We start from the raw sequence: 26,448 nt of genomic DNA on the forward strand, positions 1-26,448 counted from the left end.
CTGCGTCACACTAGTTTTAGGAAGTGAATCGTCTAATGTTAGCACTCAACGTAGCTGAGTGGGCGCAGAGGCCATCTGGATGGTTGTCCGTTCAGTCACGGGTTCGCCCACTCGTTCTGCCCAGTTAAAATGTTGTTCCTGAACAAGACACTGTCTTAAACCATATAACTGCTCCCATGTTTTCAAATAATTGTAGTGAAGTAAAAGTACAATACCGGTATTTTGATCTGATATGTAGTGGAGCACAAGTGAATGTATTGGAAATGGGAAATACTCATGTAAACTACAAATACCTCAAATTTGTACTTACTGTAAGTACAGTACTTAACCCATTCTGAACGGGCACCCATTTTGGTGTCAGCATCATGTTATGCTTTAGCTATTGAAAAATAGCAGATCTACAAGCTCATATCGCGCCACCGAGTGGCGCGATACGAGCTTGTAGGTCTGCTATTTTTGAAAAATCGAAGAGCGACTGACATTTTTAGAATCTGATCTCAGGTCAGAATGGGTTCATCAGACCAGTGTGTGTCCGGCGGAAACCTCGTATGAATCTGATCTCAGGTCAGAATGGGTTAAGTAAATGTACATAGTTACTTTCCACCACTGGGTTAGATGCAGAGGTCACATATTGCACATGTGAAAATGTACTGTGATAAATATCTGAACAACTAAAGTGGGAATATTATTTGTATTATCTCCAAAATGTATTGAATGAGTACGGAGCCCCATAATGGCCATGCATTCCAAATATATTTTATCTTGTCCATACAAGATATTATCTTGTACGTACAAGATAATTATTATCTTGTACGGACAAGATAATATCTTGTACGTACAAGATAATATCTTGTACGGACAAGATAAGATATATTTGGAATGCATGGCCATTCAGGGGCTCCGTAGATGAGCCCCTGTAAGGCCAAATGTTTTATAGTTAAGTGATGTTTTTGTTCAAAACAACAACATCATCAATAATCTATCTCAGTAGTTCTCAAACCTTTTCATGTCAAGGACCCCCAAAATATTATATATTTGGTCGCTGGTCTTATCTTAGTCTGTATATTTTTGTGCCAAGCCAGGGACCCCCAAAATAGAAGATTTGTGTTTCATGTGACATGCTGTGAGCTTGTAGATCTGTTATTTTTGATGGGGGGACCCCACTTTGAGAACCCTGATCTAGCTAGCCAATAGGGTGGCAAGAGCTATGACATAATTGTGGGGTAGAGTACACACACACACACACACACACACACACACACACACACAAACGTATACTTGTCAGGACATTAATGTGTTTTTCTGAATGTCATTCTTATATTTTTATTTAAAAAAAAAAGCTAAACCTAAAGCCAAAATATTGCTGATAATCAGTCTCATGTGTCAACAGAAATGGATATGATGTATGTAGATATTGTTCTCTCCTTGTAAATAGTAAAAAGAAGAAAAAAAAAGAGTTCCATTCTCAGTGAAGAATCCATCCTTTTATTTTGTAGCATTTCTTTTATTATTAATTGAAACAAAAACCTGAGACATCAGGATTTAAACCTGTATGACCGCTCACATCGCAACCATCCTTTCCCACAATCCTCTATGCTTTTAAGGCTACAGTGGTTACTGTTCGGTACCTGAACAACAGAATAAAGAAAACATTGACTTTAAAGCAGCGATTGAGGATAATGCAAGTGGTCACCCAATTAATTGGCAAAACACAAATATTGTAATGATGAATTAATATTTAACCTTGACAGATTAATTTCCATTGTGGTGGAGATAAACAGAAACAAAATTGATCATTAAAAATAAAATAAACGTGCTCTGAAAATGCAGATTTTCAAGTGGGGCCCCTGATCCAGATTTGTTTTTTGGGAACCACTGCTTTAAAAGTTTATTGAGGATTTACAGTTGACCAAACACTGACCAGGGTGATTCGACAGAACCAATAATGACATGAAGGGAACAAGAAGACATTTTTTGGCAGACAGGTTCTGTGTGAGAGGCGACATAACATGTGTCTCTGCGATGGAAATTATAAATAGGCATACAAATCCAGCAGGAACCAGCATTTTAATCCTCACAGAAATATGGGAACTAAGCTCGTTTAACCATGAGTATATGAGTCATTTAAAAACAATTGCATGATCTCCAGTTCTGTCACAAAGCATTATTTGGTGAAGTGCTTTTTCTGTCTCAAATCTGCCTGAAATTAATTAAAGGTCACTGTAGTCACAAGTCACCCCTGTCACTGAGACTTTGCTCGGAATGCAGGCAGCAGGCAAATCCTATTTGTTTCTCAAATCTGATCTTTAGGACCGACTGTCCACTCTGTTTGTTATTTGCAAGTGATTATATCAGATTTGTGTATTCAAACATTATCAGCCCTCATCTGCGTTGGCTGCTGTGGTAACAAACTGACGACATGCATCTAGACAGATGCTATGCTTAACTTATTGTCTCTGTCGGGTGGAAACCTCACAAAAACTGTTACTTTTCAGAATTCAAAACCAGCTAAAGTAGCATTTGAAATAAAGCTCAAAGTTTCATGCACAACAGAAGTCACATGTTAGGCCCTTACATCCCCCTTCTACATGTAATAGGCCTATTACCAATAGAGTTCAATGTGTTGGTCATCTTTGGTGCAAGACTGCAAGTTCACCTTCAGAATGCTGTAATTGCTCAAATTATTGTTAGCTAATCACAATCAGTGGTGGAAAGTAACTAAGTACATTTACTTATGTACTGTACTTAAGTATAATTTTGAGGTATTTGTACTTTACTTGAGTATTTCCAATTTCCCCAAACTTTTTCTTCTACTCAACAAAAAGCACTTTTACTTTTGGTACTTTAAGTACATTTTGATACCAATACTTTTTTACTTTTACAAAAAGAAAATTACACTTTCTACACGGCAGTATTGATACTTTTACTTAAGTAAAAAATAGGGATGTCCGATATTATCTGACAATATTTGCATACAAATGTAATATAGGAAAATACCGTTATCGGTTTTAATTTATCGGTTTTAATCAATTAGAAATTCTCCCGAATTTATGATTATTTTTATTTATTTTTGGAAAACTTTACATTTATGAATGCATCCAATGGGCATCACAATAAAGTTAGGCATAATGTGTTAATTCCACGACCGTTAGTTGATTGGTTGAAAACTATATTGGAAATCTGATATCGGCAAAAAAGTCAATATCGGACATACCTAGTATTTTTTCCACCACTGGTCACTATCAACAATTTCTATCCACCACCAATTAGTACATCATCACTTGCTAGTTAGCTGCCAACCTCACTAGCAAGTAAATGTAGCTAGCTACAAGCACCACTAGCAAGAGGATACCATCATTAGCTAGCCTACAACAACAATACAGTACAGCAGTTGATGACATCGCTACTTTGTCAAGAGAGCATCACTAATGTATTGTTGTATGTCTTGCCGTGTGGAATAGTTGTTATTGCAGTAATAGTAACATGATTCATTGTTAAACTGTGCTTGAGTTAATGCCAGAACAAAGCAGTGGAATACATTTCTCAGCCCACAATAATTAATTGCTCATCAGACATTATAAGAGAAGAAAAACATGCTAAATTCTGAGCCAAAGCCAGTAGGCATATCTATGAGTGTGAGGTCCAGTGACGTCAACAAAGGCTAAAACCCACATATCTGCTGTCATATCTCTATTGAGCTTGTAGATCTGCTACTTTTGCTTGCTTTGATTACAATCCTGAAAAGTAACAGTCAGTGACGACATGCAGCCTAAACAGATGCATTTCAGCCATAAAACTTCATGCTTTGAGTGTGGGTTTTTTCCTTTCAGAATTTCAGACCCAAACATCGGTGCAGCCTGTATGTGTAGTAAGAGATGTAGGCTATTGGTACACAGACAGTGCAGTGTGACATCATATCCTTAGCAACAAGCCCTGTTGACTGACAACAGAGCAACTGTAGAGTGGATCAGCACAAAGCAGTTTGTCTGTAACGTCCAGCCCATATAGGTTTGGTCGACATATCGACCAGTATGGTTTGGGCGATTATGCATATGTCCCGATTTTAACCTTCTACATTTTTGAATAGGGGCATAAGTGGTAAAATAAAAGAAAGTTTAGTTCATGTGTATTTTATAGTTACTTTGAATTTTCTTGTCCGTTGTAATGTAAAATACTTTGATATATTGAATAGTACTTAATTTCTTTTACATCTACGGTATCAAAAATGTAAGTACATTTTTCCCCCTAGCAAATTTGTTTGCTTTTAAGTTTCAAATAGACATTTCACGTTTTTCAAATATACTTTAAGTAGCAGATCCACAAGCTCAAAATGTGTCGCTTCGTCACACGTTTTTCATGTTTTTCTGCCGGACAGCAACAAGATATCATTTATATTTGTCAAAACATGGCATTTTGATGGTCCAGGACAGAGGTTCCTCTGGTGGTACAGGAGTTGCCCACAAAAAGGAGAAAAAAGACAAAAGTGGAATGAAATATTTATATTGCAGGTAGTTCTTCTGACCAAGAAATTGGTTGAAATAGGCTATCCAGCCTTGCTGAAATGAGCATGACAGCACCTAGCCGTTAATAGAAATTTGAGAACGTTATTAATCACATTAGAAATATCATCAGTTGTGCTGATTAGTGATTAGACAGAGCAGCAGCATTATTGGCTTAGGAATGGAACAAAAAGGGCAGGTATACTCAGTTAATATGGTGGTACTTGGAGAGCCAAATATTAGGCAGGCGGTACTTCAGTATAAAAAGGTTGGGATGACGATCCCTGTTTTTGTGAGTCCTAGACTCTAATACTCACAAAAACAGGGATCGCCATCTGACACAAAAACTTAGCCGGTTGGACACTAGTTGCCTTAATCCCAGTAACATTACACAGTTTTCTCAGTAAGGGCCTGTCAATCAAGTAACGTCAGCACCATGCAATTGGCTCTCTCCTCACCTGTCCATCACCTTAACCTGTGTAAGGATTAGCTGCAGCTCAGCTAACTCAACCCATTATTTTCAAAGCTGTTACAGTTGGTGTGTGAAATCATTTATATGCTCATGCTTGTCCATTCGACCGACCTACAAGCTCACAGCGCGTCATGGACAGACACAACACATTAATTAGGCATAACAGAAGTTGATGAGAAATGTATCCGTATGCTAGTTTCCTTTGGTGGTGGTAGGATCCGCCATTCCCAGCAAATATACAAATTTAGGACATAATCTATGTCGCCGGGAGAGAAAGGCTAAAGGCTAATGGCATCTAGATGAACCAGCTTGGCTTGAATTTCATCTTGAGGACAATAAACTATCCATCTAAACTGGGATCACGTTGAGTGCTTTAATTAAAGGTATCTGTATTATTTAAAACCACTTGATGACATGGTGTCACCAGACTACCAAACACAAACTTCAGGATGAACGCTATTAATAATAACTACAGGATCGTTCTACAGTTCCTTTAGTAGTTTAGTTTTGATTGTACCACTTAATTATTCTAGAGCCCCATAACATATAGTGCAAATCTATCATTCCTATTTAAACACGCGGTCACTGAACTGCATTACAACTTCCTTCGTTATCTTCTGATGTATATCTTCGCTGTTGGGGCGAAAACCTTGAATGTGCAAAACTATTACTTTTCAGGAAATGGTGAGAAAGATACTTAACTTGTGCTCCAGTGGATCCAATCATTATTTAGTCACACGCTCTTGTTAATACTTTTCATATGTTCAATTATTTTCAACTTGATGTCCCTTGAGTCTTTAAAAAATCTTTTAGCTACTTTTGCATGTCTATGCAAGTTTATAAAATTAGTATGTTAATTTATGGGAAAAGAAAAACATAAAAAAGAGAATGACATGGAAGCCAACTCAGAAAGCTTTCATCTACAGACTACAGAGGCTAAAACAAACAGCATGAGTATGAATGGCTGAATGCAGCGATGCCAACAACATGTTGGGTGCAAAAATAAACGTCCTCTTCTTCCTGCCGAAGGTGGCACAAACACAAAGCAGAACAGAGCTTCCAGACCTTGAAAGCATTCACGGCCCACCCATCTCTAAGCAGTCAGATAGGTGTGCCGCATGCATTTTCAGAGCATATAATTTATTTTAACGATCAACCGATCGTGGTCTGGCTTGGATCAATTGGAACCAACGTGGTAGATTTTGGCCATTTCCGCGGGGGCCCACTAATGCCCCCAGCACAAAGGTTGGGAACCGCTGCCCTAGAAAGACAAGAGGTTTCAACAATTGAAGTGCCGAGTGGCAAGGTAAAGACCTCAGGGTCAGTGGTTCTCAAAGTGCGGTCCAGAGACCCTCGGGAGTTTCCTAATGGACCCCTTACACCCGGGCTTTTGGCCCTACAAAGCCAAACACCGATATTCGGTTTAATAGTGTTTCAATTGGTCAGCCAAATGTATACCGTACAGGTCCATCGATTTGTACACTCTCAGAATTATTGAAGGGGGGGTTTCTTGAAATTAAAAAAAGGTTTGAGAAGCACTGCTGCCTTGGGTCAGTGGCTTAGCACCATGAAACCACCATTCCAGAGCCATGCTGAGGTGCTGTGAAGCTGCAGGTCTTCCAGTATGTGTGCAAGAGAGAAAAGAAACATTCACATCATCCTGCCGTCTAATCCAAATGTCGACATTTAAAGGGAGGTGTGATATTGTTTTGTCAGTGTTAAAAAAAAGAAGCTCTTTCTTCTGGTAATAGTCATAGCTATATAATGTGTGTTTAGTAACTGGGGTCTCATTTGTGGGGTTCTCTCTCCTTATTGGATAATTTTGGTAACCCTGCACATTTATTTTCCGTTTACTAAAGAGCTGGAGAGACCCCTGTTACTGTGACCAAACACACTGTAGCAACGAGTACTCTCAGAATGTAAAGCTTAACTTTTTAACGAAACAAAAATAAAACACAAAAAAATATCACTTACACCACCTTTAACATCGTCAGCATTCAGTTTGGGTTTCGTATGAGAACCAGTGCTTTTGTCCCACAGCACAAAGTCTTTTGTATCTCTAGAAGAACTGGTTCCGCATATTCGGCCCATGCCAACAGAACCTTCCTGACCGGTGCCCTGCGGAGAAAACGTCTTTCACAGCATCGGTGCAGAGCGCAGAAAGTCAATAAACACTGCTTACAATTTTGTGGCTTTTGCATGTCGACTCGACGATAAACTCATAGTTAGTCACTTAGTCGTGTTCCGAAAATACACAATCTACAAGCTCAAAACGAACAGCAATGTGTTGCGAGCTTACAGATTGGCTATTTCCGCTATTGTACGACCATCTCCGTCACATCAGGCTCTTGCGATAGGTGTTCTGTCGAGACGAAGGGTGCGGAGCGAGGGAGGCATGCGAGGTGGCGATGTCCATCTGTTTGTAGAGCTGCCTCAGCTCCGTCACCTCGCGCAGCACCTCCCGCGCCTGGTCCCAGGTGGAGAGCGCCTCCTTCAGGAGTCTCTCCGCCTCCGTTCTCGCTCCCTTATCCACCTCCTCCATCTCTTCTCCTCCTCCTGCTCCTCCTCGTACCTCCAACAGTAACTCCTGGGTTCTGCTCAGTTTCTGCTTGATCAGCTCCTGAAGCTGGCCGACCGGTAAAGGTGCGTCTGGTGCCGCGTCCGTACAAGTCTGGGTTTTGGTCCTGCGGGGTGACAGCGCCGGGACACGATCCGCGGCGGCCTCTGTCCCGCGGGGTTCCGAGTGTGTCAGGATCTGGTCCGCGGAGGCACAGCGTTGCTTCTCCACGTGACTGAGCCGTTTCTCAGGTTGGGGGGAGTGGATGGAGATGCGCGCCTTCCCCTCGGCCTCGCGAGGCAGGCTCTGGGATTTGGCGGCGGTCTCGGCGGTCTTGTCGGAGAGACCGTGGTAGGTTTTGGAGCGGGGACAGTCGGGGCTCAGCTGGGACGGCTCAGAGGGGATGTCGTGTTCGTGCGGAGGGGTCGTAGAGTCGTCCTGGATCAGGTCTAAGGTCAGCATGCCGTCCGATGAAGACATGGACGCCTGCACACACACACACACACACACACAGACAAACAAAGTGTGTATGTTTGAGAACTTCTCATTATAACAAATATCCGTTTTAGAATAATTTAATTGTTTAGATTAGTTTGTAAACAGAGCTCTGTTTTTGTGTTTCCTTACACCCTTCGGGGGGTGGAGACAAACATTACCGTGTCAAAGCCAGCATTTACATCTGCACTGCAGTTTCTGTTGGCTAATGTGGTGGCTATTGTTCTCAGGTTTCAGCTACAGATGGGAAGGTGTGGACTTAAGAAACCAAACCACCTAACAGCCAGTAGTTCATAAAAGTTCACCGAACCTTTTACTCGGATTCTTGGTTAGATTCCAACATTCAAATAAGCACATATTCTTCAATTATGTTCATATTTCAATCAATGTTTGCCACATAATTTGAAAGCTTACATTCTGTACTTTCATAATCTGTAAAAAAGCTGAAAATGCCCCCCTTGTGTCCTAAGCATTGTCACATAATGTGTCAGATCATGTGTTATACTGACCACAGCCAGCAGGTGGCCTCTGGTTGGCAGCCGTCTGGTGTGAGGGATCTTCACTCTGTCCCTGGTCAGGTGTGACAGCTGTCTATCATCTTCCACTGTGACCTTATATACAGACAGACAGACACATTCAAAAGAGAGAGTTAGAGAAAGAGAATGAAGGATTTTCTCTTCTGCTTCTAGTGCGTGCGTGCGTAGCGTGTTCAGACGGACAGATGAATATAATTTGCTAGGCTGAAATGTGGATAACGTACTTTTTAGGCTGGGTGTATCTTGTATCCACTGAATATTTAGAAGAGAACAGGGACATTTCTTTTAGGACATAGCACTGAAGGGGCCAAGCTCTCTGGTATAGCGCTTGTTTGTCCGTATGTACAGTACAGTATGTTGTCCCAACAACAGTAGATCAATCACAGTGAACTGCATAGCTCAGGGTGATGGCCTCAGTTAAAGGAGCAGTTCAATTACACACACCCCATGTAGCCTTGAATTTATGGAGATTTTCTTTTCCTGCATTCCTAAGCCAGGAATTTGATGACCAGCAGAGTCTCCTACCGGAGACATTAGCATCTTTCCACTGGTCATCAAATTATTGGCTTAGGAATGCGACCAAAACAAAAACATCTCAGGGGATATCTAACTTTAAAGACTGTGAGCTGGCTGTAAGACACCTGTTTGTGACATTGATGCACACAGGAGGATAAAGCGCGGTCCATACACCTTCTGACATCCGAACTTTTCATCAGAAAAGGGAGGCGATATGACCAACAAATTAACGTAATTTTCCTTATGACCCGTGCACCTCCAGTTTTCTTGACTCTATAGTTACGGAAAGCCTGTCCGAACCCTGACGTCAGAAGGAGCATGTATTGCGCTTAAATCAGCCATCCCCACTGACACACACTTTGGTTTGAATCGAGACAACAAGCTAGGTGAATGTAGGATTCTACTTTGAAGGAGAAACCTGTGTTGTTGACGCTCCCGTGCTATAGACAACACAGGCTACTAACACTAGCCTGTTACGTTGGCCAATAGGCTGTATGCACAGCAGCCATATTGGCAAGAAATCACGCTGGGCAAGACCGACGTTGTAAACGTAAGTGCTGGAATTTGGCGGAAGTGGAAAACAATTTCCAAGGAAAGTTCAAACGCTGGAAGCCCCACTTCCGGTTAGACACTATCTGCTAAGGTAGAGAGTGTCTAGCTGCAAGAAGGCTTTTCTCTGACCAGCGTGACCAGGCTTTTCTCTTTGCAGATGAGTAAGGCTGGGACCGAGGCTAGCAAGAAATTGGGCATCTTCCTTACTTTCTTCACTGGTGTTATCACCAATATTACTAATGAAGGCTCTGTTGTTCCATTCTTGTCAAACAGATTCAGGGTGTTGATATTGTGCATGTTGGCTGTCACTCTGCGACACCAGTGGGTCAGTGTTGTCCAGGTACCCTCATGATTCCTTGAGGGGGTTCAAAAAGGCCCCATTACGGTTCCGTTTGTACACTCTGGGGCCCCTTTTCCACCAAAAGAACTTCGGTTCAGAACCAGTGCCGTTCCGAACCTTGGTGCTTTTTGCGAACCGGTCGCGAACCGGCTGCATTTCCACCAGATTGACGGCCGGTTCATTTGGTGGCGCTATTATACCTCAACACAAAATGTTGAAAGAGAAGGATCCGTCATGCGCCCCGAGGGCGTTGCACAACACAAACCGATGTAAACAGTATCCACGAGGTTGTGATGTCAAGGTTACAAGTTATTATAACGCCCCGCAAGTCTCAGCTGGATTCTGGATCGCGATGCATCCGTATACGTTTGGATCGTTTCATGTTTGCGTTGGCAATTAATGTAAACGTATTTTTGTTCAAAGATATCTGTTGCGTGTTCAAAGATATCTGTTGCGTGTGTCACTGTGTCAGTGTGTCTGCGACGTCCTCCCAAGTTCCAACCCACTGACAAGTTCCAACCTACTGACACACCCACTTATATCGTCTCGGTTCACAAAGCACTGCGTGCAATTACAAAGCTGAACCACCGTTTTGTGGTTCACATTGGGAACGAACGTTTATGGTTCGGAACCAACTCATTTTCAGTGGAAACACTCTGAACTGGTTCAATATTTAGCGGGAAGAAAGAACCGAACCGGTTCAACCCCGGTGGAAAAGGGGTCTCAGAGTTACAGGGGTTATTGGAATTTAAAGGTTCGAGAACCACTGCGGAATAATGGAACAGAGCCTTCATTAGTATCACTGGTAAGGTAACACCTGTGAAGGAAGCAAGGAAAGGTGAGTCCCAACTTCCTCCCAATTTCCTTCCAATTAGGTTGCTGTGCATAGAGCCTATCCCAGTGACGTACACAGCAGAGCTGAGTGCTTATTATCACAGCTCACATCACACTGCTCACGTTAGCACATTTGTATACCATACGCCGCCTCGTTCACATGCTGCACACCTAGTAACTTATCTATAGTTACAGCTTGCACCCATATCTCTCCCGCCCATACAGTACATCTCCCCCTGGTAGTAACCAGAACATATTCTACAAGAGCACTTACCCTGAGGTAACCCCACTTCCTAACCGCTTCACCGGTTGCATAAACTTGTATAAAGCCCTTAAGCACTAGCCTGGTTAATAAACCAGACTAATTTAATTTATTTTTGCCAACGGCTGATTCGGTCTGGTTTATTAACCAGGCTACTTAAGCACATCCACTTTCATTTGTCACTTTTAAGGGCATGGACCATATGGTTGCATTAATTAAAATGTTGTAATGATACTTTTAACAGCGTTAAACACAGCGTGTTTCTTGTGGACACTTCTCATATGTATTGTGGTGTCGTTTTCTCTGAGCGCGCCAAAGACAATTCCAGATCAACTATAAAGTATTGGCAATAAATTATTAAATCTTGATATGTTGGAATGGCAGCTCCACCCCGGTACAGTTTCGATGACGTGTTGATACCTGGGGTCAAGTTCAACCTGGGCTTGCTGTCTCCCATGCACTTAATAACATGCAGTATTCTGTTCTGATGAAAATGTGGCTTTGTTTGAGCATGTCAGAAACGGTCCATCTCAATCATGTGACCTAAACAGGACATCTTGTCTCATTATTTTATTCAGCACTCTAGGCTAAATTAATCTTCAATCTGATTAATTTAATTACGGATGAGACAAGTTGTCTCTTGTAACAAGGCACACGTCGGATTCAGAATGGGTTTTGGGTGCCGTCGATAATGCCCTGGTCCTAATTGAAATTAGATAGATCCCGATGGTCCACTCAGATGTGTTTATTTGTTTGACAGTTTAACAGTTCACATCATTTTAACAGTTTCTCTCTAAACTAAATGACAATGTAATCAAATGAACCATTTTAACCCACTAAGACCTGATTCTATAAAGGTCTTCTAAATCCAGTTTTCTGAAGAAGAAGAAGAAGAAGAAGAAGAAAAACAGCAGATCTGCAAGCTCATACCACGGCACGAAGTGAAAGCATCTGTGTATGAGCTTGTATATCTGCTATTTTTGAATAGCCAAAATATACAATACTGGTTCAAATCTAAAATGACACAGATGCTTTCCCAGTTTTAATGGTTAATAATGAATGGTCATTATCAAAGGCAAACCGAATGTAGAAATGGTATAGTATAGGCACACTGTACTGCAGCAGCAGAAACGCAGCATGGCATGCAGCGTGTGGACCACAGATGCATGCAAGATGCTGCCGTTGCAGCAATACTGACGCCATGCTTGCAGACAGCAGATGTGTGCAAGTTCCTTTTTTTTTTTTATGCATCATAAAAACTTAAAATAAGCAACACACATGACCACATAACAGACCACAGTTCCATGACATATTTCTGTGTATAAATATGTTTTGGAACAACCATTTCCACTTAAAAACAAGAAGATCTTATCTGGAAGTGGAACTAGGCAGAGTGAAGAAACGTTTGTCATGTTTCCTGTGTGGCCAATGGAAATGGGTTAAAGATCAGTGTGTTTCTTTCTACCTCATCCAGGATGCGGTTCTTGGCTCTGGTGATGGCAGAGTTCAGGGCATTGATCCATGACTCCTTCTCCTCTGGGCTCACTGCCAGGAACACCAGGTTAGGAACCTGCACCTCAATCAGAACAGAACAGAACAGAGAAAGAGAGGGGAGCTTTAGTTTGTTGCTTTACGGTCACTCTTATTTTCACACTCAATGAGTTGATTTTGATTTCTGTTAAACAAACCGAACTGACGGAGTTGGACTGGCTGGTTCCAAGTACATCGACAGACAGACAGAGACAGATAAATAGGACAGTCTATGTGCTCATTCCATAGTACTAGCTTGCATAAATGCATATTAGGTTAGAGAGTGTTAGCGGGCTTGCTAGCTAGCTATATAATGTATACAGACTGGCTACAAAGCAAAACGCATACATCATCTCTGTCGGGTGGTTCAAAACTGTTACTTTTCACCTTTTCAGTTACGTTTCGAGCGTGCAGATCTTCTACTTTTGATGCTTTTGTGGGTGTTAATTTAGGGGAAAAAATACACAAGTTAAAGTATGACACAAACAGACAGACAGACAGGTACCGTGTTGCCAGGAGAGCGACAGCGCAGCAGGGTAAACTTGCTGTGGTTCTTCTTGCTGCGGCTCTTGGACTTGCGGAGTTCCTCAGAGCGGTCATAGTCAGCCAGGTCCACTACTTCCTGGAACCTCTTCTCCTCTTTCACCTAGACACAAACACACAAACATACAACATTAACAGTAGAAGACATACGCATGCACACACACGCACACACACGCACACATGCACGCACACATTGCACACGCACACAGTATTTCTAAACTTGTGAAGACAGCAGTTAGGGTGACTAATTTCAGTTTAAAATGTTTTTTCACCCCTAAACCTTGCCTTTTTGAACCCTAAACCTAACCCTAACTCGAACCCCTAACCCTAAATCTAACCACCTAACCCTAACACTGACCCCAACCTGAATGCAGAGTGTCCCCTGCCTAGGACTGTGTGGAAAGCCTAGGTATAAAAAGAAAGTAACTATGTATTGAGTATTGCATTATTGATCGTGTTTTATGTAACCATGTAGAGGCATGCTGTGCCATCATCATCACACAGTCTGTCCCCCCTGGCAGTACAGTGTCCTGTACTGCAGAAGCCGTCAATATCCACTTAAAGTCCCAGGTCAGAGGGGTCAGGGAGGGTTAGCTAAGTTGGGTTTATGTTGCGTCGTATGCCTGTGGCATGGAGCACAAATGAACCATTACGGTTACATAATTCACTTCAGTTCACTGAGAGGAAGTTAGAAATCTGCCCCATCCAACAGAATCCTGCGGCAGTGGCTCAGAGGTAGAGTGGCTGGGAAGGGCAGCCAGTTTGATTCTGGGATCCGCCAGAGTTGGTGTCAAAGTGTCCTTGAGCAAGACTCTGAAGCCCTAATTGCTCCCGATGTGTAGGTTTATGCCTTGCATGGTTTCCTCTGCCATCAGTGTGTGAATAGGTGAATGTAATGCACAATCTATGTACAACGCTTTGGATAAAAGCGCTATATAAATGCACCATTTTACCATTGATCAAAACCCCTAACAGAGCCCTGTACAACCCACTAGAACCCTGTAAAATCCAGAAGAACAGCCTTCAATACAGCTGTTTGTCACACCATGCATCACAAATGCTTTGTCTTGGTTATCTCAGTGCAGGATTGGTTCCAATGTGCACAGACCGGAAGAAGGCAACTTCTGCCGACATGTCGGTCATCTTAAAATAAAGAATCTGCATCGTGAAGTGCGACCTCTCCTCCTTTCTGTTCACAGACCTGGCACTGGTACTGACAGAATAATATTTGACCTGATACTGACATAATGTCCTAGTACTGACAGAATATCCTGCATGGTACTGAGTCTGACATACCTGGTACTGACAGAATGTCCTAGTACTGACAGAATACCATGGTACTGACATACATGGTACTGACAGAATGTCCTAGTACTGACAGAATACCATGGTACTGACATACATGGTACTGACAGAATGTCCTAGTACTGACAGAATATCCTGCATGGTACTGACATACCTGGTACTGACAGAATATCCTAGTACTGACATAATACCATGGTACTGACAGAATGTCCTAGTACTGACAGAATATTCTGCATGGTACTGACAGACATGGCACTGAGAAAATATCCTGGCATCAGGGATCTGCTCTGGCTTTTGTGTTTAGTGTGTGTTCGCGTGCGTGCGCAAAGAGCCAGAGCTATCGGAGAAACACAAGCAGAGCCTGCAGTTTGTCTCCAGGAGAGTGTTTCCGTTGTGCCCCGCCCCCGTGGGGGGTCCTGAATAATTAACCACCGCTCTCTTGATGATATTAAGTTTTAAACAGGGACATCCCTCTCTCTCCACGGAAAGAAACTCTGACTGGGCCAACGTGCTGCAGTAGGCCTATGGGGTATAGATTGGCAGTGGCACTGATGATAGCAATAATAATGTGTTGCTGTTGTTGTGTGTTGATAGAACACACTGCTTACTTCCTATACACACAGTACAAACTATAAAATGCTGCATCCATTATTGATTTGGCATCGGAACTCTTTGCGCGTCTCCTCTCATAGCAGCTAGCGGAGATGCTGCTAATGCACAGACAGTTAGCAGAGAAAGACAGCAGAGACAGTAGGCAGAAAGACAGCAGAGACAACACAGAGACAGTAGGCAGAGAGACAGCAGAGACAGCACAGAGACAGTAGGCAGAGAGACAGCAGAGACAGTAGGCAGAGAGACAGCAGAGACAGCACAGAGACAGTAGGCTGAGAGACAGCAGAGACAGCACAGAGACAGTAGGCAGAGAGACAGCAGAGAGACAGGACAGAGAGATTTCTGAATAAACTTATGTTGCTATATCAATGGTTCTCAAACTTTTTCATATTATGTATTTGGCCGCCGACCCCCACTCAATTGAGTTACAAATGTTCGCTTTAGAAACATATATTGTATATTCATATTTGCGCCAATCTTTATGAAAAATAGCACATCTACAAGCTCAGGGTGCCAGAGGAGGCGAGGCACCCCTCATAGTTTAGTTGTATGTACATTGTTTTACTACATTAAAATGATGTGTTCCCCCTCGTCATTTTCCATCTGCCCCCTCAGTCATTTCATCCTGACAGATGCTTTCCCGGTTTGGCTTAACAGAGACAGCACAGCAGTTATAAGAGGCTGCAGAGGGAGATGCTCAGCTTAGCGCAGGGGTTAGTGTTGGTGTTGGGGTTGAGGGGACATAAGGACAGGGGTTAGGACATAGGACAGGGGACATAAGACAGGGGTTAGGGTTGGTGTTGAGGCCTGAGGGGACATAGGGACAGGGGTTAGGACATAGGACATAAGACAGGGGTTTAGGGTTGGTGTTGAGGGGACATGAGGGTTGAGGGAGGGTTGGTGTTGTGGTTGAGGGAACATGGGGCTGAGGGGACCTATAGGTATGCAGGAGTTAAATAGTTATGAGAGACTGTTATCAGAGATAGCAGAGACAATAAGCAGGTGACAGATAGTTGTCTCTAGTCTAGACAGTTAACATTAACTGTTGACATGAACATTTTGGCTGATAGAACTAGGATCTGATAGAAATACAGTGTGTATACTGTAGGATTTCTCGGGTAAATGATACCAAACACAGTGAACTAGTCAGACTGCTGAATGGTATTGGCTTACTTCATTTCATGGAAATAATGCCAAAATCTGTAATTGTTTAGTTTTTTATATTAGGTCTATGTTGTTACCCCTAAACATCACCCTGGAAATAGCACAACAGTATTGCGTATTGTTATATGCATCAACATTAACAGTTGTTCACAGACAAGGATATTTGTAACTTTCAGGAAACCTAATCTAATCCTAAACCTCCTCAGTCTAATCCCTAATTAAACTACTACAGCTTGTCTGCTACAAATAGTTAGGGCTTTAATTAACAACCACACTGCTGATTTGTGCTTCCAGGAGTATAGGCCACTGCAAGACAAAGCCTTATTCACATAAAAAAACATTGTGTTCATTATTACAATTTTTGTAAATGTAATTATAGGCAAGAGTCTATACAAAAAGATCCAAGATGACAGACGAATATTTCAATAAAGCGGTGTGGTGTGAGAGAGACAGACAGTTAATGTTGTGCTTCTGTCGCCCCGGTCCCACACCCCAGAAGCTCTGTGTGTGTGTGTGTGTGTGTGTGTGTGTGTGTGTGTGTGAGGGTGTGTGTGTGTGTGTGTGTGTGTGTGTGTGTGTGTGTGTGTGTGTGTGTGTGCGTGTGCGTGCATGCATGCTTACTGTAGTCTTACTACAGTAAGACTACAGTAAGCCATTTTCTTACCCTTCTACTCCTATTAATCACCCCTCTTCTCCTCCTTTTACTCATTTCCTTATACCCCTCTTCTCGTCCTACCCCTATTTATTACAATTTCGACAATGCAGGCAGTTAGCAGAAGCTCTTATCAACAGCGACTTACAATAAGCAAGGTAAACACGTACGTCAAATGCAGAGAGACAGTGTAGTATTCACGGATAAACCAAGAACCGAGCATCAGCCTAAAATACTATATAAAAAATATTTGTACAAATTCAAACTATAGGTCAAAACGCTGCTATTGTCTTAGTGCAATGGCATAATGAGCCAACAGCTAAGTAATCATTTGTTTTAATCTGAGCCTTTAAATACTAATTTTGTACCAGTTTTGTACCTTGTTCTCTCAGTGTAATGTAATGTAGTGTACTATTGTCTGCTTGTTTTATGTCTGCTTGTTAATATATTGATTGTATTGTTCATTAGTATGCTGTGTCCCATTAAAATAAACAAATCATTAAAAAGAGAGAGTGAAAAAAAGCAGGTAAACAATGGTCCTCTTTAAAAGGTAAATGGTGCATTTATATAGCGCCTTTATCCAAGGCGCTTTACAGAGATTATATTACAGAATAATTGTTATTTTACCTGTTATCTCTCCTATGGTACCACATCAATATAACATGAAATGAAGACAACAAAATGTTTTTGGATCTGAGAGGCTAAATCTCATAAAATGTGGCTAAAATGCTGAATAAATAATAAACCTTGATATGAAAAGGGTTAAAAACCACTGTCCCCATGCATCATCACTCCTCTTCTCCTCATCCTATCTCCTGTCTCTATTGTGGTTCCATCTTTCTAGGATCACAGGACTGAACGAACGAATGAATGAATAAGGAATGAACAGTTAATCAACAACAGCATGAGCTCAAGTAAACAGTGTGCCCAACACTGCCAAGCGACTTTACAGAAGACCAAGCCCAAAGTCTCTAATGCCAACCCTGCTAACTGGCCTCCACATCGGGAGATCAGATCGGGTGACGTCTCTCAGCGGGTAAAAGTCAACGCAGTCTCATGACTCTCATCCTCAGGTCGTGCTACAGTGACGAGTTGGGACCAAAGCACTTGTCACATCTCCAGCAACACACACGGAACGGAATACAGCTGACGATCGGCTGTTGTTGTCCTGCACCCGAGTAAGAGGAAATAAGTCCTTACAAAAAATTAATAATGAATTAACCTATGTGTTATATACCCCTTTTCCACCAAAGTGGCCAATTAACTCCGTTCCCACTGCCAGTAGACATTCCTTTATGCAATTGTTTCTGGTGTCAAAAATGCAACCCAGATAATTATGGGGCACAAATATAGTATATATATATCTATCTTCTAAATTACGGTATTACTATCTATCTCTGTACGTGTGTGTGTGTGTGTATGTCTGTAATCCATGTAACACGAGAACCATTGGCCCCACCGAATTCAAATTCTTGTACACACACACACACACACGCACTCTATCTCGTCTCTCTCTTCTGAGTGCCGTCCAAATTATGTTTTGTGGCCACACACATCTATTTTAGGGGTGAGGGTGAGTGTAATGCTCTCACTTCCCAATCATCTCTCCTGCTGATCCAACATACTGAAGCGGCTGGTCAGACCCTGTGACTACCGTCTACCACCAATGACAACAGGGGGGGGGGGGGGGGCTTCGATTCTCAGCGACCTTAGTGTGTTCAGGCCTTAACTCCTAACTGCTCCCCACTGTATAAGCCCTATAGCATCCCTATATTGGGGTGAACACTGTATAAGCCACACAAAAGTAAAAGCTGTAACTGTAAGCTGTCAAATAGTGGTGGAGTAAAAAGTTAAATATTTGCCTCTGAGATGTAGTGGAGTAGAAAGTAGAAACTGCAGATCTACAACCTCCCAACATGAGCTTGTAGAGTGGCTATGTTTGTCTAAAGTCTTTAGTTTAGAACGAAAACAACGCTTTGTGAGCTTGTACTGTGGATCTGCAATTTTCGGTGTGCAAAGTTAATGCATCACTTTTTACATGCCACAGCAACCAATGCAGATAGGTTGACAAGTGTTCTGGAATACACAAATCCGATCTGATCACTTGCAAATAACAGAATGGACAGGCAGTCAAGGAATTTGAGAAACAAATCAGATCAAGGGCCCAACTGGCTGAGCCAACAGTAAGTAACCCCTGATATTTGTACTTTCTTCAGGTATGTAGTACGTACATCCTGGTTTTGTGTGTTGTTTTCAACTGTTTAACATCGACTCTCTCTTTCTCTGGTAATTCGGGTCGACTTCTCTGTTGGCCGTCACACGGAACCACAGTGGTTTTATTTCACAGCAGATTATCATCAGTGATAGATAGAGAGAGAGAGAGAGAGAGAGAGAGAGAGAAGTGAAACTAGACCTCCTCTTTCTGACTGAAACCTGACTCCCCTCACCTCCCTGGGAGAACAGAGGGAGGCAGGTGAGGAGACAAGAGGGAGGCAAGTCAGACAGACAGACAGACAGACAGACAGACAGACAGAGGGAGTAGGGTCTCTGTGTAATTTAGCAGAGCTAAACATACTATGCAAATGTTATGTTGATTACTCCTTCCTTCATAATGTTACGTGGTCAAGCAAACAGTATTTCAACATATTTGTTTCCTTGACCACAAATGCTAAGTATCGTCCAATCCGATCCAACTTTATTTATAGAGCACAAAAACAAGAGAGTTGACCAAAGTGCTTCACAGACAATGATGCGTCAAAGGACACACTAAAAGAACACAAAAACACAATCAAACAGAATAAAAACACAAAGCACAACTAAACTCACAAAAACAAAATAAATCCCTCAAACTGGGTTAAAAGCTACGGAATAAAAAAAAATTGGTTTTAAACTGATTTTTTTTAAAACAGAGAGTGAGGGGGGCAGATTAATATGGGTGCCGGGGTCATAGGGGCAGCAACAGAAAAGGCTTGATCCCCCCTATGCTTAAGCCTTGTCCTGGGGACACCTTTTTCTGGGGACAACCAGCAGCAGCTTGCCTATACAGATCTCAATGACCTGGGGGTCATTACTGAGATGTTGAGACAATGAATCTTATTAGATAGAATCTAGTTTACAGATGCTAGGTTTGATGACTACCTGGTATTGTAGTTACTATACTCTGTATAGCACTTCATTGTTTTCTTTGCAATCTACCGTACTTGGGTGAGCATTTACCCCGCCACCTGCTGATGACTAGGGTTCATGCCATTTACTCTTGTAAAACGCTCTGGATTAGAGAGGCTGCTAAACGGCTAAATTGTAAATTGTAATTGTAGCTGTAACGGCGTCATATGAGCTGCAGTCTCTCTGCCGGAGAGAAAGGAATGGCCCAGCAGCAACCACAGCCACACAACTATCATTCATCTTCATCTCTTGATGCGTTTTGCAGTCATGTGGTAAATCTCTCAAAGTGAATCCTAGACGGACACAGATTGACGGATCGATAATATGTGGATGACGGATGCATGGGCTACCAAACTGAACAGAGTGGACATAAGATCCGGTCCGATGACGTCCAGAGCTTGACGGTTATTAGATGGAATGGTTATAAACCCAACACTCCTCCCTCCGAACATGGTTGTCCTACACATCATGGCAGTCAGCACTTTACAGTTAAACCCCAGGATCCATATTGTGGGGAAAGCTTTGGTAGAAAATAGCAGATAGACAATGAGCTCATAGCAGCAAATCGCAAATGAGCTCATAGTGCTGAATAGTCTTAACCACAGGAACCCTAGTGTCCTCATTCTGGACATGCATATAAGGGCAAAAACAGCAGATGTGCAAGCTCCATACTCCATATGTGCAAGCTCCCATTGTGAAACGTTGAGAACTCTTAAGTTGGCGAATAGATTTGTTGTAGACGGAAGAAAGGGGCTACCCCCGTCAAAATGTATGTTGGGCTTAAGTGGTTAACTGAAAATGATTTATTTTGGTGGTTAACTCAATAATCTGTATGTATGTTACAGTTATATTATTATTTCATATTTTTACTCCATAGGAGCCAGGAATACCAGAATGCTCACCTCTAAACAATCGCCTCAGGCATAAATCCTAAACGTAACCTCAGTAAACTATGCCTAAACGGTTTTACCTAACCTTATTCCTAACCTTAACCTCAGTAAAACAGTGCCAAAACCTAACCCTATCCATAAACTTAACCTCAGTAAAACTATGCCTAACCTTAAACTTCTTTCTAACCCTATCCTCAGTAAAACAAATACAAGAACCTCCCCACCGAGCAGTCGGCGTGAGGGCGAACGTGTTTTAACGCGAGCCTTCCGGTTACCTGAGCCAGTGTACCCAGCATTGTGTGGGTAAAATAGGCACAAAGTAGTACTGTACTTGGAAACCAGCATGTGACATCTGTCATCTTATGACGTTATAACCCACTACCCGTTGTCAGAGGCCATGGGGGTCAGTCTAGGTAGGATGTGAGTCAATGCATTCTCACACCCGTTGATGAGTTGGGGCAGGACTTGACCATGTGGCTCCTCAGCGTCAGACGTTGACGCATGATGGGGCTCTCCTGTCACATTGCATGTTTACAAAGATGGATGATTTACAATTCTAAACCAATCTCTGTATGCAACTCGAAAGCCGCTGAGTCAGCAGAAGCGGGCATCGCACCGCTCGCTAGTGCCTTGCTCGGGCATTGGCCTCACAGGGCTAAAGTCCACTCATCGGGTGAAAGGAAAGACCTGCTATATAGAGCGGCGCAGTCCCTCCCCCTTTCAGAACAACGAACGGCCCAGGAAATGAAAACGCAATGCATTTCCCCATAGCAGTTTTTATTTAATTTATTTAAAGACCTTTTAAGCGTTGTACGAAGCCAACTCTTGTCGTGACAAATCATGATAACACACACAATATTTCGGGCCAAACAAAGAATTTCATCTTTGTAATTATTTGTTTGGTCCAAAATATTGTGTGTGTTGTCATGATTTGTCACGACAAGAGTTGGCTTCGTACGCTTAAAAGGTCTTTAAATAAATTAAATAAAAACTGCCTATGGGGAAATGCATTGCGTTTTCATTTCCTGGGCCGTTCGTTGTTCTGAAAGGGGGAGGGACTGCGCCGCTCTATATCGGTAGCCAGTAGACTGGGATCAACTCGTCTTGCAGTTTTTGGATCGGGGCTAGGGAAGGAATAGCTTTGTGTCACCGGGTGGGCGGGAACAAGAGCAGAAACCACAGCGGCGCCTGTGCTCCCCCAAAAAAGATTCCCCTCAGCAACACCCACAGCCATGTGGGGGGAACAAAAACAAAGTGGCACCATCCATACATACAACAGTTACAGTATAACCGAAGAATTATAGAGTAGGCGTGGCCTTGTTATGGGATGCCATGTTGAAAGTGGTTAATAAATGAATGGCTGCATACAATAAAAGGTTCATCTAAATTATAACACGTGTCACATGTAGATGGACGGGCATCGATTGGGATAAAATCAGATGAATCTACTAAAACAATTCAGAGTTGGGGACAATATGCATAAAATAACTGAATTTAAGGTTAAATGTGAACACAAGGGGGTGGCAATTGCCATGAACCAAATGACTCCCCTGGTTAACACCACCTAGGTTTATCACACAATAGTGAGGTATGACATCAATACTGAGATGGTCAGGCTCATCCATATTAGGGCATATTTGTCCACACACGCACGGACACACACACACACACACACACACATGCACCAGGCTTCAACTTTACGTTAGAATAGAATTCTGCCCCTCCCCCCACCCCTGTCAGGGACTTCTGTGATTGGCTGTGTGTCATTGTGACAATCACCTCTGACACCAGGTTACCATGGCAATAATGGAAGCAGGCAACAACAACATGCTGCTGGTGTCGACATGGCAACAGGCAACTTCACAATCAGTTACCATGACGACCCATGCGGTTCTTCTGACCACGTAGTGTCAGAAACTAACACTCACTTCCTCTATTTCACTTCTTGTTTCCTTCCTGTTTGTTCCTAAACAGTCACAAGCACTATATATCAGTTTCCCAAACAGTGGGTCGGGACCCATTGATGGGTCGCGGACACATTTTTTTGGGTCCCTTTATTTTTTTCTTCCTACGTGTTTATTTGTAATCATTATTATTCCTCTGGGGTCTACAGGTATACTATAGGAGTAGGTTTGCTAATCTTTTCCCTCTAGTCTACATCTAATCTCTTCTGAGAAAATAGCCTGATCTTGATTGGCTGTTTTCACCGAATGTTTGTCCCAGAATAGGGATGTTCATTTGGGGTTAATTTGGTTATACACAGCCTAAAAGACTTACTGATTTGTGTGAGTGTGTGTCCTGGGCATGACATTAAACTACTGCTCCATTTTAAACTAATCTGAGAACCCATCGTCTCGAGAGACTAGTTGTAACTACCACCGTTAATGTGGTGGGTGCAGATTTAAGATGCATTTGCAACCTCTGTGGACTGTGTGCTTCAACACGATTGTAAGCTTGCATACTGGTGGGCTCTTCCGTGAGCAGCTACAGGCGGGAATAGGTGTTGAACATGGCCTCCTAGCTGTATGTGTTTGTCTGTCCGCTGTTGGAACAACAGTGGGTGGATTTCAGGCCCATGGGATCAGCTACGCTACGGAGAGCGCTTTGACACTGGGCAGCAATGCAGGAGTGGACTGGAAACTTTGTTTCCTCTGGTGGTCCAGCCTGGGACTGGGACATGCCCGCAGGCTGGTTGTTGGAGGAGCTTTCAAACTTAGGATGCTTACGCTACTTCTTGTGCCCATGGAATGCTGGGTGACATGCTTGTTGTATCGTGATTGAGGACATATGCCTTGATTTTGTGGATGTAACTTTGGTGCACCTGAACTATTGTCCTTGTATGCAATGTCCTAAATAAATTGTGTGTGTGTGTGTGTGTGTGTGTGTGTGTGTGTGTGTGTGTGTGTGTGTGTGTGTGTGTGTGTGTGTGTGTGTGTGTGTGTGTGTGTGTGTGTGTGCGCGCGTGTGTGTGTGTGCGATTCTCCTTTTGAAGGCCTGTATAGATTCTGTGTTATAACCTATAACACACACACACATTCACACACACACACACACACACACACGCACGCACGCACGCACGCACGCACGCACACACACACACACACACACACACACACACACACACACACACACACACACACACACACACACACACACACACACACACACACACACACACACACACACACACACACACACACACACACACACACACACAGAGCTGATCCGATTCAAAGATTTACATAAGAATGTGTTTACCCCAAACTTGTGGGGCTGCCTATAGTGCCTGCCTGCCTGCCAGCCTGCCTGCCTGTCTGTCTGTTCTAAAACAGTGTCAATTTTCTAGTAACTGCAAAATAAAATAGTGTTTAAAGTTAAACTTTTCCTCATATGCTGGGGGACCCCCTAGGAATGCCTTACAATGACCCCTTGGGGTCCCCAGACCCCAATTTGATAAGCAGAGTGGAATAATATAGACCAATGGTTTCCAAATGTTTTAGCTCAAGCCTCAAACCCAAAAGAGAAATTTGATGTTTGCCCAAACTAGTGAAAATAGATGTAGATCAGAAACACATCGATCTGCTATTTCCACTACTATACAACAACAGTACAGTAGGCTACTCACTTCTCTCTCCGAGATGAACAGCTGCTCCCCTCTCAGAGCCACGAATCTGTTCTTCCAGATTTCACGGAATATCCCTTTACCGCAGAATTTACGGATCCAGCCGACCTTGTCTGGCTGCGTGTGGGCCTGGGTGGTGGGCTCCGGTGGTCCCTGCAGCCAGGGAGAGAGACATGAAGGAGCCTTGAAGACGTATACTGCTTTACATATGATTCAAAACCAAGACAACAAAACAACAGAGAGTTCCTGGCTGTCAGTCAGGACAGGAGGTCTGCATGCTCTCAGGTCTTTTGTCATGTAGATGATGTCACATTCATTCCGCCTTTCTCCTTTTTAAGATTACATTAGCTTTTTTGGTGGAATCAATGTAACGGCAGTTGTATTCTAATCTGATTTAAAAGGGAGATGTTTTTTCTGTAAAAATGTATCCAGCGTGGATATTTTGTGTAAAAAGACTTTACTCAAACTAATTGAAACCAAGCCCAGACTGAAACCTTATGTCATCTCTATCCGAACTAGACAAAGCTCTTGCCTCCAGTCTATATAATCCACAACAACCACGCAGTTATTACAACAATAAACCTGTATTATAAGAAAAGCCGTTATAAAATAGTCCAAACGGACCCTTACCCGTTTTGTCGAGTTGTTTTTCTTCATGCTAGAGGATCCAAGCCGCTTTAAGCCTCCGTTAAGACTCAACACCGCCCTGGTGCTGCTGGCTGCTACTGCTGCACACAACACAATCAATGTGCAATATGAGCCAGAGAGAGACTACAGTCAGTCCAACTGAACTCCCCAGAGAGAGAGAAAACAAGCCGACAGGAGCGTCTGTCTCCTCTATCGGCCGCACCGGAGCACGGGGAGCCCGGTGTGTCAGCGGTTGGACGGTCCCCGTTACTGATGATCAATAGGTTGCTTCATGGTGTGAACTAAAGAAGATCCCGTTTCTGCTGCTGAGAGCGGCGAGTCTCAGTCTCACCCTCTCTCCCTCCTCCCGTCTCATCTCCCACCCCCAGTACCCCCCCCCCCTCCCCTCCCCTCCCCTCTCCTCCTCTCTCTCCCTCATCCATCCACCCTCCCCTCTCTAGAGATGTTTAGCAGATGGTGGTGGTTGTGGTTCTACACCGCCACCTACTGGCCAAACACAAGTTTGGAATGGAGTAGACCAGAATCTAGAATTCTAGAATCTAGATAGTAGCCTTGCCTAGGCCTATAGATAGAGATAATGTAAACAAATACCTTTTTTAACACATTTTAAATATGATGCTTTTTTTTAGTATACTATTGAAATAGTTTTGAGAAAATATGCTGCTATTTGTCCCAAAGTGACTGCAAAAGATTGGTGCTATATTGGTTCAAAAAGCCCTGTAGGCCTACTAACTACTGTATTTTGACACAATGTGACATATCTGTTTACAGTACACAATACCCCCTCCAACTGTGTTGCTTTCCCCATTTTTATACCCTGAGACATCCCACCCTATAGCATAATTAATGAGCAAGGTTTATGCGTGTTCTAGGTGTATATGTGAGGCCAAGTAGTAATCTGACCAGTTTGTTTTGAGAGGTTTTTTATGCTTTTGTGGTAAATAGTAGTACTGTATGTAGTAGTACTACTACTAGTAGTAGTAGTATAGACTCCCTGCACCACTCAGATTGATACCAATCTCAGACCTCTACAACCATTCAGTAAAAGGAAACTAATTCCATCATCAAGGATCCTTCACACGCCCTGCCTGCACCATTCCGTTCAGTTTGCCCTCAGGCTGCGGTTTCTGGGTGCCGCTCTATTCTATTTGGTATTTACATCACAAAGAAGGACAATTTAACTAGTGTAGCTATACATTCTACTGCAACTCTACATAGCCTATACCTGTTTTTGTTTGATGAGGTTTTATGTTT

General features: G+C 42.8%; 1 protein-coding gene across 1 annotated transcript; it reads right to left on the reverse strand.

Moving 5' to 3' along the window:
• Positions 1-1,500: 1,500 nt before the first annotated feature.
• LOC310856117 (pleckstrin homology domain-containing family O member 1-like) lies at positions 1,501-25,518 on the reverse strand. The gene is made up of 6 exons (XM_083761349.1): positions 25,177-25,518; positions 24,550-24,699; positions 13,099-13,239; positions 12,529-12,633; positions 8,533-8,634; positions 1,501-8,014 (listed from the first exon to the last, which is right to left on the reverse strand). Exons 1-6 carry the CDS (start codon positions 25,201-25,203, stop codon positions 7,307-7,309), a joined length of 1,233 nt encoding a protein of 410 aa, XP_083617475.1. The 5' UTR covers positions 25,204-25,518; the 3' UTR covers positions 1,501-7,306.
• Positions 25,519-26,448: the final 930 nt, after the last annotated feature.

The sequence above is a fragment of the Protomyctophum parallelum genome (genome assembly GCF_964188405.1).
Source record: "Protomyctophum parallelum genome assembly, chromosome: 3".
In the NCBI taxonomy this organism is placed as follows: Eukaryota; Metazoa; Chordata; class Actinopteri; order Myctophiformes; family Myctophidae; genus Protomyctophum; species Protomyctophum parallelum.